At 38.6% G+C, this 14,108-nt stretch overlaps 1 protein-coding gene across 22 annotated transcripts in view; it reads left to right on the top strand.

Annotated features, from left to right (window-relative positions):
• Positions 1-14,108, top strand: part of TRIP12 (thyroid hormone receptor interactor 12) — a 153,748-nt gene that overhangs the window by 92,614 nt on the left and 47,026 nt on the right. For all 22 annotated transcript variants that reach the window (XM_027515444.1, XM_027515453.1, XM_027515383.1 and 19 more), the window contains 7 exons: positions 7,030-7,178; positions 10,575-10,610; positions 10,694-10,789; positions 11,881-11,973; positions 12,167-12,328; positions 13,417-13,485; positions 13,582-13,747. In XM_027515444.1, the coding sequence (XP_027371245.1) occupies positions 7,030-7,178; positions 10,575-10,610; positions 10,694-10,789; positions 11,881-11,973; positions 12,167-12,328; positions 13,417-13,485; positions 13,582-13,747 (771 nt within the window). The remainder of the gene's footprint in view (positions 1-7,029; positions 7,179-10,574; positions 10,611-10,693; positions 10,790-11,880; positions 11,974-12,166; positions 12,329-13,416; positions 13,486-13,581; positions 13,748-14,108) is intronic.

Genomic DNA, 14,108 nt, shown 5'->3' with positions numbered 1-14,108 from the left:
TCATACTATTGGTGTTAGTCTGCTTCTATTGTCTTTTGCCCCCTTTTGATTGTTAGTCACATACTCCTCAGTCATATCTGGTAATTGATTATGTGAACTGAAGAGACCCCAAGTGGTATTTTCTGTTAGTGTTTCCTCTTCTTCAGTGTTAAACACTGTCATAAGCTGACCACTTTGCTCCAGTCAGGGCTGTAGCTTGTTTCATATATGGCTCATTTCACCTCTGGCTTATCCCTGTTTGTCATGAGCCTCGTAGGGTTTTTGCGGAGGTGTGGCGGTGGGGGGGGGGGGGGTGGGAGTTCCTGTTTTCTTTTTTGAATTTTTCATACCATGGACCTTGTGGGATCTTAGTTTCCTGACCAGGGATTGAACCCACACCTTCGGCACTGAAAGCTGAGTCCTGTCCACTGAACCTCCAGGAAATTCCCTCTCCCAGGGTTTGTGGGGTTGAGAACCATGCACATCTCCATCTACTTAGACTTTATATTCATTATGCAGTCTGAAAATGTTGCAGATGTCTTGAGGATGGGGGCACTGGCCATGTGTGTTTGAGTCAGGCCTCCTCCCTCTGTGGGGATTTTGTCCTCTGAGTACCCTGAGACTGCAGGTGTTTGGATTGTCTTAGCAGAACCTCTGACTCAATCCATGGTCCTCTTCACGGCCGCAGAACTTAGCAGATGTCCAGTGGGGCCAATTCACACTTGAACATACCAGCCTCCTGTGACTCTCGAAAATGCTGGGACTTATCTTTTCTTCAGTATCAGCAGTCAGTAAACTCCTGCCCATGGGCCACGTCAGCCTCCTGCTTGTTTTGATATAGCCTATGAACTAAAAATGACTTTTAAATGGCTGAAAAAGTTTTAAAGAAGTATATTTTGTTACATGAAAATTAAATTCAAATTTCAGTGTGTATAAATAAAATTTGGTTGGAATATAGCCATGTTTGGCTTATTGCCTGTGTCTGTTTTCATGCCACAATGCCAGGATCGAGTAATGGCAACAGCGACCCTGTGGCTTATAAAGCCCAAAACATTTACTGTCTTGGCTCTTTATAAAAAAATGTTTGCCTTCTGACCCATAATCTTTGATCAGTTCAGTTCAGTAGCCCAGTCCTGTCCAACTCTTTGCGACCCCATGAACTGCAGCACGCCAGGCCTCCCTATCCATCACCAGCTCCTGGAGTTCACTCAAACTCACGTCCATCGAGTTGGCGATGCATCCAGCCATCTCATCCTCTGTCGTCCCCTTCTCCTCCTGCCCCCAATCCCTCCCAGCATCAGAGTCTTTTTCAATGAGTCAGCTCTTCGCATGAGGTGGCCAAGGTATTGCAGTTTCAGCTTTAGCATCAATCCTTCCAGAGAACACCCAGGACTGATCTCCTTTAGAATGGACAAGTTGGATCTTCTTGCAGTCCAAGGGACTCTCAAGAGTCTTCTCCAACACCATAGTTCAGAAGCATCAATTCTTTGGTGCCCAGCTTTCTTCACAGTCCAACTCTCACATCCGTACATCATCACTGGAAAAACCATAGCCTTGACTAGATGGACCTTTGTTGGCAAAGTAATGTCTCTGTTTGTGAATACGCTATCTAGGTTGGTCATAACTTTCCTTCCAAGGAGTAAGTGTCTTTTAATTTCATGGCTGCAGTCACCATCTGCAGTGATTTTGGAGCCCCCCAAAATAAAGTCTGCCGTTGTTTCCCCATCTATTTCTTATGAAGCGATGGGAAATGATCAGATGCCATGATCTTCGTTTTCTGAATGTTGAGCTTTAAGCCAACTTTTTCACTCTCCTCTTTCACTCTCATCAAAAGGCTTTTTAGTTCCTCTTCACTTTCTGCCATAAAGGTGGTGTCATTTGCATATCTGATGTTATTGATATTTCTCCTGGCAATCTTGATTCCAGCTTGTGCTTCTTCCAGCCCAGCATTTCTCATGATATACTCTGCATATAAGTTAAATAATCAGGGTGACAATATACAGCCTTGACGTACTCCTTTTCCTATTTGGAACCAGTCTGTTGTTCCATGTCCAGTTTCTAACTGTTGCTTCCTGACCTGCATATAGGTTTCTCAAGAGGCAGGTCTGGTATTCCCACCTCTTTCAGAATTTTCCACAGTTTATTGTGATCCACACAGTCAAAGGCTTTGGCATAGTCAATAAAGCAGAAATAGATGTTTTTCTGGAACTCTCTTGCTTTTTTGATGATCCAGCAGATGTTGGCAATTTGATCTCTGTTTCCTCTGCCTTTCTGAAACCAGCTTGAACATCTGGAAGTTCCTGGTTCATGTATTGCTGAAGCCTGGCTTGGAGAATTTGAAGCATTACTTTACCAGTGTGTGAGATGAGTGAAATTTTGTGGTAGTTTGAGCATTCTTTGGCATTGCCTTTCTTTGGGATTGGAATGAAAACTGACCTTTTCCAGTCCTGTGGCCACTGCTGAGCTTTCCAAATTTACTGGCATGTTGAGTGCAGCACTTGCATAGCATCATCTTTCAGGATTTGAAAGAGCTCAACTGGAATTCCATCATCTCCACTAGCTTTGTTCATAGTGATGCTTTCTAAGGCCCTCTTGACTTCATATTCCAGGATGTTTGGTTCTAGGTCAGTGATCACAGCATTGTGATTATCTGGGTCGTGAAGATCTTTTTTGTAGTTCTGTGTATTCTTGCCACCTCTTCTTAGTATCTTCTGCTTCTGTTAGGTTCATACCATTTCTGTCCTTTGTCGAGCCCATCTTTGCATGAAATGTTCCCTTGGTATCTCTACTTTTCTTGAAGAGATCTCTAGTCTTTCCCGTTCTGTTGTTTTCCTCTATTTCTTTGCATTGATTGCTGAGGAAGGCTTTCTTATCTCTTCTTGCTATTCTTTGGAACTCTACATTCAGATGCTTATATCTGTCCTTTTCTCCTTTGATTTTTGCTTCTCTTCTTTTCTCAGCTATTTGCAAGGCCTCCCCAGACAACCATTTTGCTTTTTTACATCTCTTTTCCATGGGGATGGTCTTGATCTCTGTCTCCTGTACAATGTCATGAACCTCTGTCCATAGTTCATCAGGCACTCTTATCGATCAGATCTAGTCCCTTAAATCTATTTCTCACTTCCGCTGTATAGTCATAAGGGATTTGATTTAGGTCATACCTGAATGGTCTAGTGGTTTTCCCTACTTTCTTCAATTTAAGTCTGAATTTGGCAATAAGGAGTTCCTGATCTGAGCCACAGTCAGCTCCTGGTCTTGTTTTTGCTGGCTGTATAGAGCTTCTCCATCTTTGGCTGCAAAGAATATAATCAATCTGATTTTGGTGTTGACCATCTGCTGATGTCCATGTGTAGAGTCTTCTCTTGTGTTGTTGGAAGAGGGTGTTTGCTACGACCAGTGCGTTCTTTTGGCAAAACTCTATTAGTCTTTGCCCTGCTTCATTCCGTATTCCAAGGCCAAATTTTCCTGTTACACCAGGTGTTTCTTGACTTCCTACTTTTGCATTGCAGTCCCCTATAATGAAAAGGACATCTTTTTTGGATGTTAGTTCTAAAAGGTCTTGTAGGTCTTCATAGAACCGTTCAGCTTCAGCTTCTTCAGCATTAACTGGTTGGGGCATAGACTTGGATTACTGTGATATTGAATGGTTTGCCTTGGAAACTAACAGAGATCATTCTGTTGTTTTTGAGATTGCATCCAAGTACTGCATTTCGGACTCTTGTGTTGACCATGATGGCTACTCCATTTCTTCTGAGGGATTCCTGCCCGTAGTAGTAGATATAATGGTCATCTGAGTTAACTTCACCCATTCCAGTCCATTTTAGTTTGCTGATTCCTAGAATGTCGACGTTCACTCTTGCCATCTCCTGTTTGACCACTTCCAATTTGCCTTGGTTCATGGACCTAACATTCCAGGTTCCTATGCAATATTGTTCTTTACAGCATTGGACCTTGCTTCTATCACCAGGCACATCCACACCTGGGTATTGTTTTTGCTTTGGCTCCATCCCTTCATTCTTTCTGGAGTTATTTCTCCACTGATCTCCAGTAGCATATCGGGCCCCTACTGACCTGGGGAGTTTCTCTTTCAGTATCCTATCATTTTGCCTTTTCATACTGTTCATGGGGTTCCCAAGGCAAGAATACTGAAGTGGTTTGCCGTTCCCTTCTCCAGTGGACCACATTCTGTCAGACCTCTCCACCATGACCCACCCGTCTTGGGTGGCTCCACACAGCATGGCTTAGTTTCATTGAGTTAGACAAGGCTGTGGTCCTAGTGTGATTAGATAGTTTTCTGTGATTATAGTTTCAGTGTGTCTGCCCTCTGATGCCCTCTCAGAACACCTACTGTCTTACTTGGATTTCTCTTACCTTGGACGTGGGGTATCTGTTTACGGCTGCTCCAGCAAAGTGCAGCCACTGCTCCTTACCTTGAACGAGGGGTATCTCCTCACTGGCCGCCGCTCCTGACCTTGAACGTGGCGTAGCTCCTCTTGGCCCTCCTGCACCCGTGCAGCCAGTGCTCCTTCGACGTGGGGTTGCTCCTCTCAGCAACCTTTGATACTGTGGTTTTTTTCAAAGTGTAGTTTGTGAGTTCCTCGGTTGTGCCTGAGATCCTTACATTGAATTCATAAGGCCAAGGCTGATGGTAATTAGTAAGATTTTTCCTTTTCTCTCGTTTGAACTAAAAGTGTAGAAGCTGTGGTGGGTGTAAAACTGCTGGTACCTTAATAAGAATCAAGGCAGAGATACCAAATGACTGGCAGTCATGTTATTCTGCAATGTTAAATAGGTACATGTCTTTTAAATAATCTTCGTGACAAAGTAGGGTCCTTTTTTTTTTTCTTCCACTTCATCTCAGATAACCTTGTATCATAGGTTGAGAGTGGAAGTGAAAGTGACTGTACAGCTGTTTTATTAAGCTTGACATTTAAATGATTTGCAGCGACAGCAAAATAGTGCTACTACATTTTTTTTGTTTTGGAAAAATATGGTCTTTTCCACAAAAAGTTTGTTTATATTAATATGTAATGAATTAATCAAGTACTTAAAATTTTTTCTCTTTTAATTCCTGACACATTTTATAAATAACAGTAGATATAAACCATGTACGCAAGAGTGCTTTGGGGACTGGGGAGGGATTCTCAGTAATTTTGTATAAAATAATCCTTAGAACCAAAATTCACTGATCTGTTTGAGGTTATTTCTCTTCATATAGCAAAGGAAAATAATGGCATTGACTTTCTGTTGTTGCTTTCAGTTTGAGATAAGGTCTTTTTACGACCATCCCAAAAGACCAGTGGCATTATGACAATTTTTTTTTTAATGATTACTTTGATCATGCTGAAATGATCCATATGCTTAGAACTGCCAGCCTCAATATTTATAAGACATACCATTGCTTGTGTTAATTTTTCCTATTTTAGATTGTGGTTTTTAGGGTATACTTTGAATGATTTCATTCTTTAAAAACAAATCCAGAAGCAGCTAAGGATTCTTTTGTTTTCACAGTTATTTTCCCTTAATTTTTTTTTCTCTCACATTATTTCAACACAAAAATGATAAGCCTGCCCTAAGTGGAACTGATTTTATTTAGTTTGAAGAATTTTAAAGAGGCTGTTCCTTTGAACTGCAATTTCTTGTAGTATATTTATGGGTGGACTCTTAATTATGATGAAAAGAGTTAGTGATATTCTGCAGTTCGATAGCCACAGCCTTAAATAATAGAGAAAACAGACTTTGTGCGGATTATTGTGCATCCCTTTGAAAGGTGTTTGCCCTCCAAGAAGATCATTCCTGTTTAATTGGTGGGGGGGGGGAATTGCTGTTCATGTGAATTCTACATTCATTGACAGTTTCCAAATGTGTATCATTTCTAAGCATTTCAGTAGTAAGTGGATTTTTTCATTTCAGTAGTAAGTGGGAAAAATCCAATACACAAGGAGCAATTGGAAAAGGTCTTGAGAATGAAAGGGTTTGAATAACATCAGGTTTACATTTGTAAGTTTTAATGGAGTTAATAATGGTTACAAGAAGGAGGGTGTCCAGGAAAATTTGAAACACATTTGTAGACTTTATTTTTGACTTAGTTTATTGATAACTTATTTATTGTGGTAGTTGAGTCTTAGCATTTTTCAAATGTTTTGAGGATGGAATTAAACCTTTAAGGTAGAAGTTCTCTAAAGCACTGTGGTAGCAGCATATGCACATGAAGTGAGAGGAGGTGAAAAGGCTCATCTTTTGATGTTTTGGGAAATCATTCTTGGCATTCCCTTTGGTTAAATGCATTATTGTTCTTTTTGTCTTTATTTCTGTGCTTTCACTGTTACTTGCATTCCATTTATTCTGATGGAGGTGTTTAGAGGTATATAACATTTCCTTTGATGCCTGGGCATCATTGTTTACCAGGTTTTTATTACGGCAGAAGAGACTTTTTGCTCATTAGATAATACATATTTTTAAAAAGCAGGTAGCTCAGCTGATAAAGACTCTGCCTGCAATACAAGAGACCCCGGTTCAATTCCTGGGTTAGGAAGATCCCCTGGAGAAGGGATAGGCTACCCACTCCAGTATTCTTAGGCTTCCCTGGTGGCTCAGTTGGTAAAGAGTCTGCCTGCAATGTGGGAGACCTGGGTTTGATCCCTGGGTTGGAAAGATCCCCTGGAAGAGGGCATGGCAACCCACTCCAGTATTCTTGCCTGGAGAATCCCCATGGAGAGAAGACCCTGGCAGACTGCAGTCCATGGGGTTGCAGAAAGTTGGATACAACTGAGCAACTCAGTATACACATGCTAAGTGTAGTCAGTCCATGTTAGTCTTAGGGATATTACTTTTTGTTGCATCTGTTAAAATCAATCAACATCTCTCATTTAACAAGATTAAAAGAGGAGAGTATAAATAACTGTGACATTGCTTTAAGGCCGAGTAAAATCCCTCTTTAGTTGGGATCCAAAGAAGAAAAGTAGCCAGCTGACTGTGTAAAGTTACACTTAACACCTAGTAATAATTTTCTTAAAGGTTTAAAAGTAGTGATTTTATTTCTGTGTGCAGGTTCTAAGGCCCAGCAGCTTCTGCAAGGACTACAAGCAAGCGACGAAAGCCAGCAGCTCCAAGCCGTTATTGAGATGTGTCAGTTACTGGTTATGGGGAATGAGGAGACGCTGGGAGGGTTTCCTGTCAAGAGTGTAGTTCCAGCTTTGGTAAGAGAATTTTCCCCTCATTTTATCCCACTCATGCCCTGAGTGCTGCTCTTATTTTTATAAAAGCATGATCATTGTCATTAGGAACTTTAGAATATAATAGAACTAAGAGTAGAGTGTAGCTTATCCTTTTATTTCAGGCCTATAGAGATTGTGCATGACTTAATGATGAATGACTAAAATTTCTAAACCATCTCTTGGTGAATAGTTACCTTATCTTTGATACCTAAATGATCCATGTAGTTTTCCATTTTAAGTGGTTATCCCCTTTAGGTGGTAACTTGACTTACTATGCCAAAATTCACATGCTTTTTTTCTTTTAAACTCATGATTCATGGGACAGTAACAAAACAGCTCACTTGTGGGTTGTCTTTGTAGGCAGTCAATACTTCCTGCTTGATAGTTGTGTGCATGGCCATGCAGTCCAGCCAGAAGAAGACCAAATGGATTCTCCAGCTTAAAAAAGGGGGTTATGTTAAATAGAAATAGGAGAAACAAAACAACAGTACTCAGCAATAGAAAAACGAGTTAAAAAAATGATTTTCAACACAGTTATGAGTTGATGTTTAGAATTTTTTAACATCTTAATCCCTTATGCTTTTTAATGTGAAAACAAAAAGAGAAATTGCCATTAGTAAGTGTGTAGGCCCTTAAACATGATAAGTCTTTTAAGTAGTGGCTTGGTAATATTCACAATGCAAGATTAAAGAAATTGATTATAATTTAAGATTAAAATTAAATCTGAATAAAATCAAGACAAGATTAACATAGACATGAATATATTCATAGCATATATTACATTGCAAGTTAAAATAAATATCATTTAAGTCTTTGTTTGCACATCTAGTAAAGTTGAGAAAAATGGAACCAGGATTGGAGTATCAGATTGTCTCGTGGAGAGCCAGTCAAATACAGGATGATACAGTCTTGGTTCTGCTTGTTGGCTGGCTCTGCTCTAGCAGAGAGTAGTGAAGGATAGAGCAGTCTCTCTTCCTGTGCAGACCTCCTGCTAACAGAAGCTGGCTCTCAAGCCTACCTGTGCCATCCCACAGGCTTGCATATTAATATTTTTTAACATTTCATGAAAGTGATATTATCCTTTGTATTCTGACATTCACCTATGTTTATATGCATGCTCAAGTTATTGATTTCTTCAACAGCTGTCTTTTAGGACCTGAATTAACTTCCTTGTTTGTTTTTGTTCATTTAAAAATAAACAGTAATAAAGAACTAGGTTACCATGTAGCAATACTGTCTCTTTTAAACTGCAGCTTTTAGTTAAATAAAGAAGCTGTTAAATCTGGACCAAAACATTAACAAAATCTAGTTCTTCTTAATTTGCTGCTTATTGATTGGATTCAAGTACTTAGTGGACCTGTGCAAGTCAGCTCATGCTATTAGTAGTGAGTTGTCCAGATTTGTCCTTCATAACAGTTGAATGTTACAAAAATATATCCATCAATCACCATACACTTGTATGATCATAAACAGTCATTTTGGTGAAGAATCTATTTCCAGCAGTTCTCAAATGTGGTCTTTAAAGGGTCAATTCAGTCGCTCAGTCGTGTCCGACTCTTTGCAACCCTATGAATTGCAGCAGGCCAGGCCTCCCTGTCCATCACCATCTCCCAGAGTTCACTGAAACTCACATCCATAGAGTCGGTGATGCCATCCAGCCATCTCATCCTCTATCGTCCCCTTCTCCTCCTGCCCCCAATCCCTCCCAGCATCAGAGTCTTTTCCAATGAGTCAACTCTTCGCATGAGGTGGCCAAAGTATTGGAGTTTCAGCTTTAGCATCATTCCTTCCAAAGAACACCCAGGGCTGATCTCCTTTAGAATGGACTGGTTGGATCTCCTTGCAGTCCAAGGGACTCTCAAGAGTCTTCTCCAACACCACAGTTCAAAAGCACCAATTCTTCGGCACTCAGCTTTCTTCACAGTCCAACTCTCACATCCATACATGACCACTGGAAAAACCATAGCCTTGACTAGATAGACCTTTGTTGGCAAAGTAGTCTCTGCTTTTGAATACGCTATCTAGGTTGGTCATAACTTTCCTTCCAAGGAGTAAGCGTCTGTTAATTTCATGGCTGCAGTCACCATCTGCAGTGATTTTGGAGCCCAGAAAAATAAAGTCTGACACTGTTTCCACTGTTTTCCCATCTATTTCCAGTGAAGTGATGGGACCAGATGCCATGATCTTTGTTTTCTGCATGTTGAGCTTTAAGCCAACTTTTTCACTCTGCTCTTTCACTTTCCTCAAGAGGCTTTTTAGTTCCTCTTCACTTTCTTCTATAAGGGTGGTGTCATCTACAAGGTTCATTCCCCCTTAAAGAATTGGAGAACTTACTGTTCTATCTGTTAACATAAGAATTCCTTTCAATTTAGAGTAGATGTTTTTTGTGAGTGATTTATAGGTGATATGAGACAGAGGGTCCATGCTCGCATGTGTTTGTGGGTTTATGTGGTATATTTAATAGAAATAGTTATCAAGATCTCTTATATATAGATATAATTACCCAGCATAATTCAGAGCTGAGAAGAATTCATATTAAATGAATATTATGTTAGAATATCTGATGTCTGTTATTATAATCATGTATTTAATTGGTACTTTACAGCTTAAATTTGACACATTTAAACTTTTCCATTGAACTGCAATGATGGCTTCCCCAAGTAGGAAGTTTCTTTGGTAGCTTTTACTACTTAAAGAAGATGGAGTGTGTGTATCTGTAGCAGTTTTGCTTGCCCTTTTTTGAAAAACACAGTTGGAAACTGCTTAAGGTCTTTTCCACAAGAAAAACTAAAATTAGATCTGATGTTTGGACTAATTCGTGTGTTTTTGAAATAATTACATTGAATTTTAATTAGTGCCTAATTCGTTTTTCATGTGATCAATATTGTGTTCAAATTCTATACTGTTGTGTATTTTACAGCTGAATTAAGTGGTGCTTAGCTCAACTTTTAGAGAAGCTGATCTATAAGAGTTTAAGCTATGATACTGAATCTGTACTGATAGTTAATTTAACACATTTCTGTAGGCTTCTGGTCCATTTATTTGTGTACTAAGTACTTGCTGACAGATAAGTCCTCAGTGATGTTTTCATGGGCTTCTGAATCGGGAGACAGTGTTACTAGGAGGGCTGGTTGTAAGCAACCTGAATGCTGACCCCAATCATGAGGTGATGATTATCCCTTGTCAGAGCTTCAGTGTACGAGTCATGCCATCCTAAGCATAAGCATTTCTTGTGTATGCATGCTAGGTTTTAACTTGAGGTTATTTTTTTTATGGTAAAGTTCATGAGTCATACTGTTCTATTTCAGTTGAAATAGAAGAAATACTTCTAGGATTTTAAGAATATAGCTTCTAATACTTTGAAATCTTTTTAAACAGATAACATTGCTGCAGATGGAACATAATTTTGATATTGTAAGTATGTGCTATGTTTTAAAAGACTCACTCCAAACTTATTTTTTTTTGTTTTTATTGAGTGAACATGGCTTCTTTTGTAGATGAACCATGCTTGTCGAGCCTTAACATACATGATGGAAGCACTTCCTCGATCATCGGCTGTGGTAGTTGATGCAATTCCTGTCTTTTTAGAAAAGGTAATCCTACTTTTGCCTAACTGTTTGAAAGCAGGCATAGAGGAGTCAATGGACCTCCTGACTACTGAATTCTAAAGTTGTATATCAGATTGTAAGGCCACATTAAAAGACACATTTTAGCATCCATTATCTACCTAAAGTATATTTTTTAGCCAAGATTCCAGAAAAATGTTTTGTGTTTAGCAGATCGTAGTTTAAAGCTGATGCTAATAAGCATTTGTGTTATATCATCCCAGTGTTAAAATTTTTAATAATGGCAGTTATTGCACTAGTGTAAAAATCTTTCAGAGAAGAACTTAAAGCACTTGATTAAAAATGATTTCATTGTTTCTAGAAAACATCCCAGTGAGGTTGATAGCTATTTATACCCTCATTTTACAGCTGAGGAGGCTGAGCCAGACAAAATGCCTTGCTCAAGGTCATAAAGTGAGGCAGTGGAGAAAGGAAATTTTTTCATATGGTCTGTGGTAGGTTGTTTTTGGTCTGTTTTAAGGACCTTTTTCTTTTTAATGCACAATAAAATTTGCATTATCTGAAAACCTTGAAATATGCTAAAAACTGTAAAACTTGATTTTTTAAAATTTGTTCCATAAACCAACCCGTTTATTTTAAATCTGAAGATTTAAAGTTATATAATTGAATTTAGTTTATTCTTTAAAACATATTTTTCAACATCTTATAAAGTGGTTGGAAGGAAGCTATATTGCCAATATGCTATAGCTTACATGCATAAGTCACTGGTTTCCTGTGGTGGGTTTCAGGTTAGAAACAGTATTTATTGTTTAGTCGCTAGATCATGTCCAACTCTTTGCGACCCCATAAACTGTAGCCTGCCAGGCTCCTCTGTCCATGAGATTCCCCAGGTAAGAATACTGGAGTGGGTTGCCATTCCCTTCTCCAGGAATCTTCCCGACCTAGGGATCATACCTGTTATCTCTTGCATTGGCAGACAGATTCTTTACCACTGTGCCACCAGGGAAGCATAGAGGCAGTATAGATTGATGAAAATTAAAGATGTTTATTCCCATAGAAGATGAGTAGCAAGTAGAGCACTTGAATGATAACCTTGTTCCTTATTTGTATGTTTCCAGCTGCAAGTTATTCAGTGTATTGATGTGGCCGAGCAGGCCTTGACGGCCTTGGAGATGTTATCACGTAGACACAGTAAAGCCATTCTCCAGGCGGTAAGTGTTGTTACCAAAGGACTATTTCCTTTAATGTTGAATTTTAGATCCATGTTTGTATTAGCTCCTAGATTGCAGCCTCTGTAAGGTTCCCATGCTGTTTCCAAAGTGATGTGCTAGACTTTTTTCTTTCTTTTCATAATTGCTGATAAAAGAGTACTTCTTCGCTTTTAACAGTTTTCCTATATTTTAGGGTGGTTTGGCAGACTGCTTGCTGTATCTAGAGTTCTTCAGCATAAATGCCCAAAGAAACGCGCTAGCAATTGCAGCCAATTGCTGCCAGAGTATCACGCCAGATGAATTTCATTTTGTGGCGGATTCCCTCCCATTGCTTACCCAAAGGCTAACCCACCAGGTAAAATGCAAACCTATCTTATGCGGCATAAAACATGTTTATTAAATTTTTTTAAAATGCCATTTTCACCTGGAGTCTTAAATCTTCCAACTGGGTATGTAAATTGGAAATGTTCTGATCTTTGTCTTTTCCTGTTAACTAGTCATAGACCATATTAGGTTATTTTATGAAATTTCAATGGATTTACCCAAATGACAAGGTATCAACTATTTTGACTTTAGGGGTAAATTTATTATTTCAGCAGACACTTGAGTGTTTCCTATGTAATATGATGAGAATTTGCTTTTATAAAGATCACCCTTTCCTGAAAGCTGTTGAGTTAGGCAGAGAGGACCAGAGAGGGTATGGATTAAGATCAGAGAAGAAATGAGACTATGTATGTTCCACATAAAAATGAAATAAGAAATGTAGATTGCAGCTGTCTGGGACTGGCAAAGAACAGGAGCAGCTCTAGAGGAGAAGGCATCAGTGGGCCTGGTGTACTATATGATAAGCAGAGCTTATGTAGCCTCTCTTGCAGGACAGATGAGCCAAGTTTGAAGGTTGTAGAGAAATATAATTTTCTTGTAATGTTTCAAAGTGTTGTTATTGCTAAAGAGATTTTAAGAGATTTGGCTTTTAAGTCATCTTTATAAAATATGCTTAAAAGCATCTCAGGGAAAATTAGATACATAAAACATACAGACATACCTCAGAGATAGTGTGGATTTGGTTCCAACCACTGCAATAAAGCAAAAGATCACAATAAAGGGCATCACAAGAATGTTTTAAAAGTTTCTACTTATAAGGCTGTTTAAAATGATAGGATGTTATTTTTATTATAGTTTTTGTTTAGGTATTGAAATTGTAGAAGCACAAAAGTTGGGTTTTTTTTGATATAACTTGCTTTTTATTTGTTGAGGTCTTATAGGAAGTACAGATTTTATCAGTATGATTTCCCTTTGTATTAAAATCATGACTTTACTGATTGCTTGCTTAGGTTCACAGCATTTTCAAAACTCACATCTTTGAAGAATTTGGGGTTAGGATAGTGAAAATGTTTTATATTAACAAACTTTATTTTCCTTTATTTAAAAAAAAACAAACAGGACAAAAAGTCAGTAGAAAGCACTTGCCTTTGTTTTGCACGTCTAGTGGACAACTTCCAACATGAGGAGGTAAGCATTTAGTCTGTTGATATTCTCATGAAGTTGTTAAACTGCTAACTCAGAATGTAACAGTTTTTTTTTTTTTTTTTCCTTGTGTTTCTGCAGAATTTACTCCAGCAGGTTGCTTCCAAAGATCTGCTAACAAATGTTCAACAACTGTTGGTAGTAACTCCACCAATTTTAAGTTCTGGGATGTTTATAATGGTGGTTCGCATGTTTTCTCTGATGTGTTCCAATTGTCCAACTTTAGCAGTTCAACTTATGAAGCAAAGTAAGTGCTATTTTATTATTCTGTTTTAAACAAGAAAAATTGTGTGTGTTTAACCTCTGTTGATAAGTAGAATCAACATAAGCAAGTAGAAATCACTAATATGTAGGCACTGGATAGTAAAGGAAGAAAAATGTTACTGTGTAACAAATCTGGGTGTGACAATATAGTAATGCTTTCTCCATCCAGTTTTCAAAGTATATAGTGTATTAAAACTTTACTATTGGAGGGCTAAGGTCATTGCTTTCTATACAATCAGTTAAGTAATGATGCTTCCTGGGGTCACAAGAGTCAGACACGACTTAGTGACTCAACAGCAGTGATGCTTCATTAGGAGAATTCTGAGTTTATGTTACCAATAACT

This window comes from Bos indicus x Bos taurus, chromosome 2 (assembly GCF_003369695.1).
Source record: "Bos indicus x Bos taurus breed Angus x Brahman F1 hybrid chromosome 2, Bos_hybrid_MaternalHap_v2.0, whole genome shotgun sequence".
NCBI lineage: Eukaryota > Metazoa > Chordata > Mammalia > Artiodactyla > Bovidae > Bos > Bos indicus x Bos taurus.
This window is presented reverse-complemented; position numbering and strand designations above follow the sequence as displayed.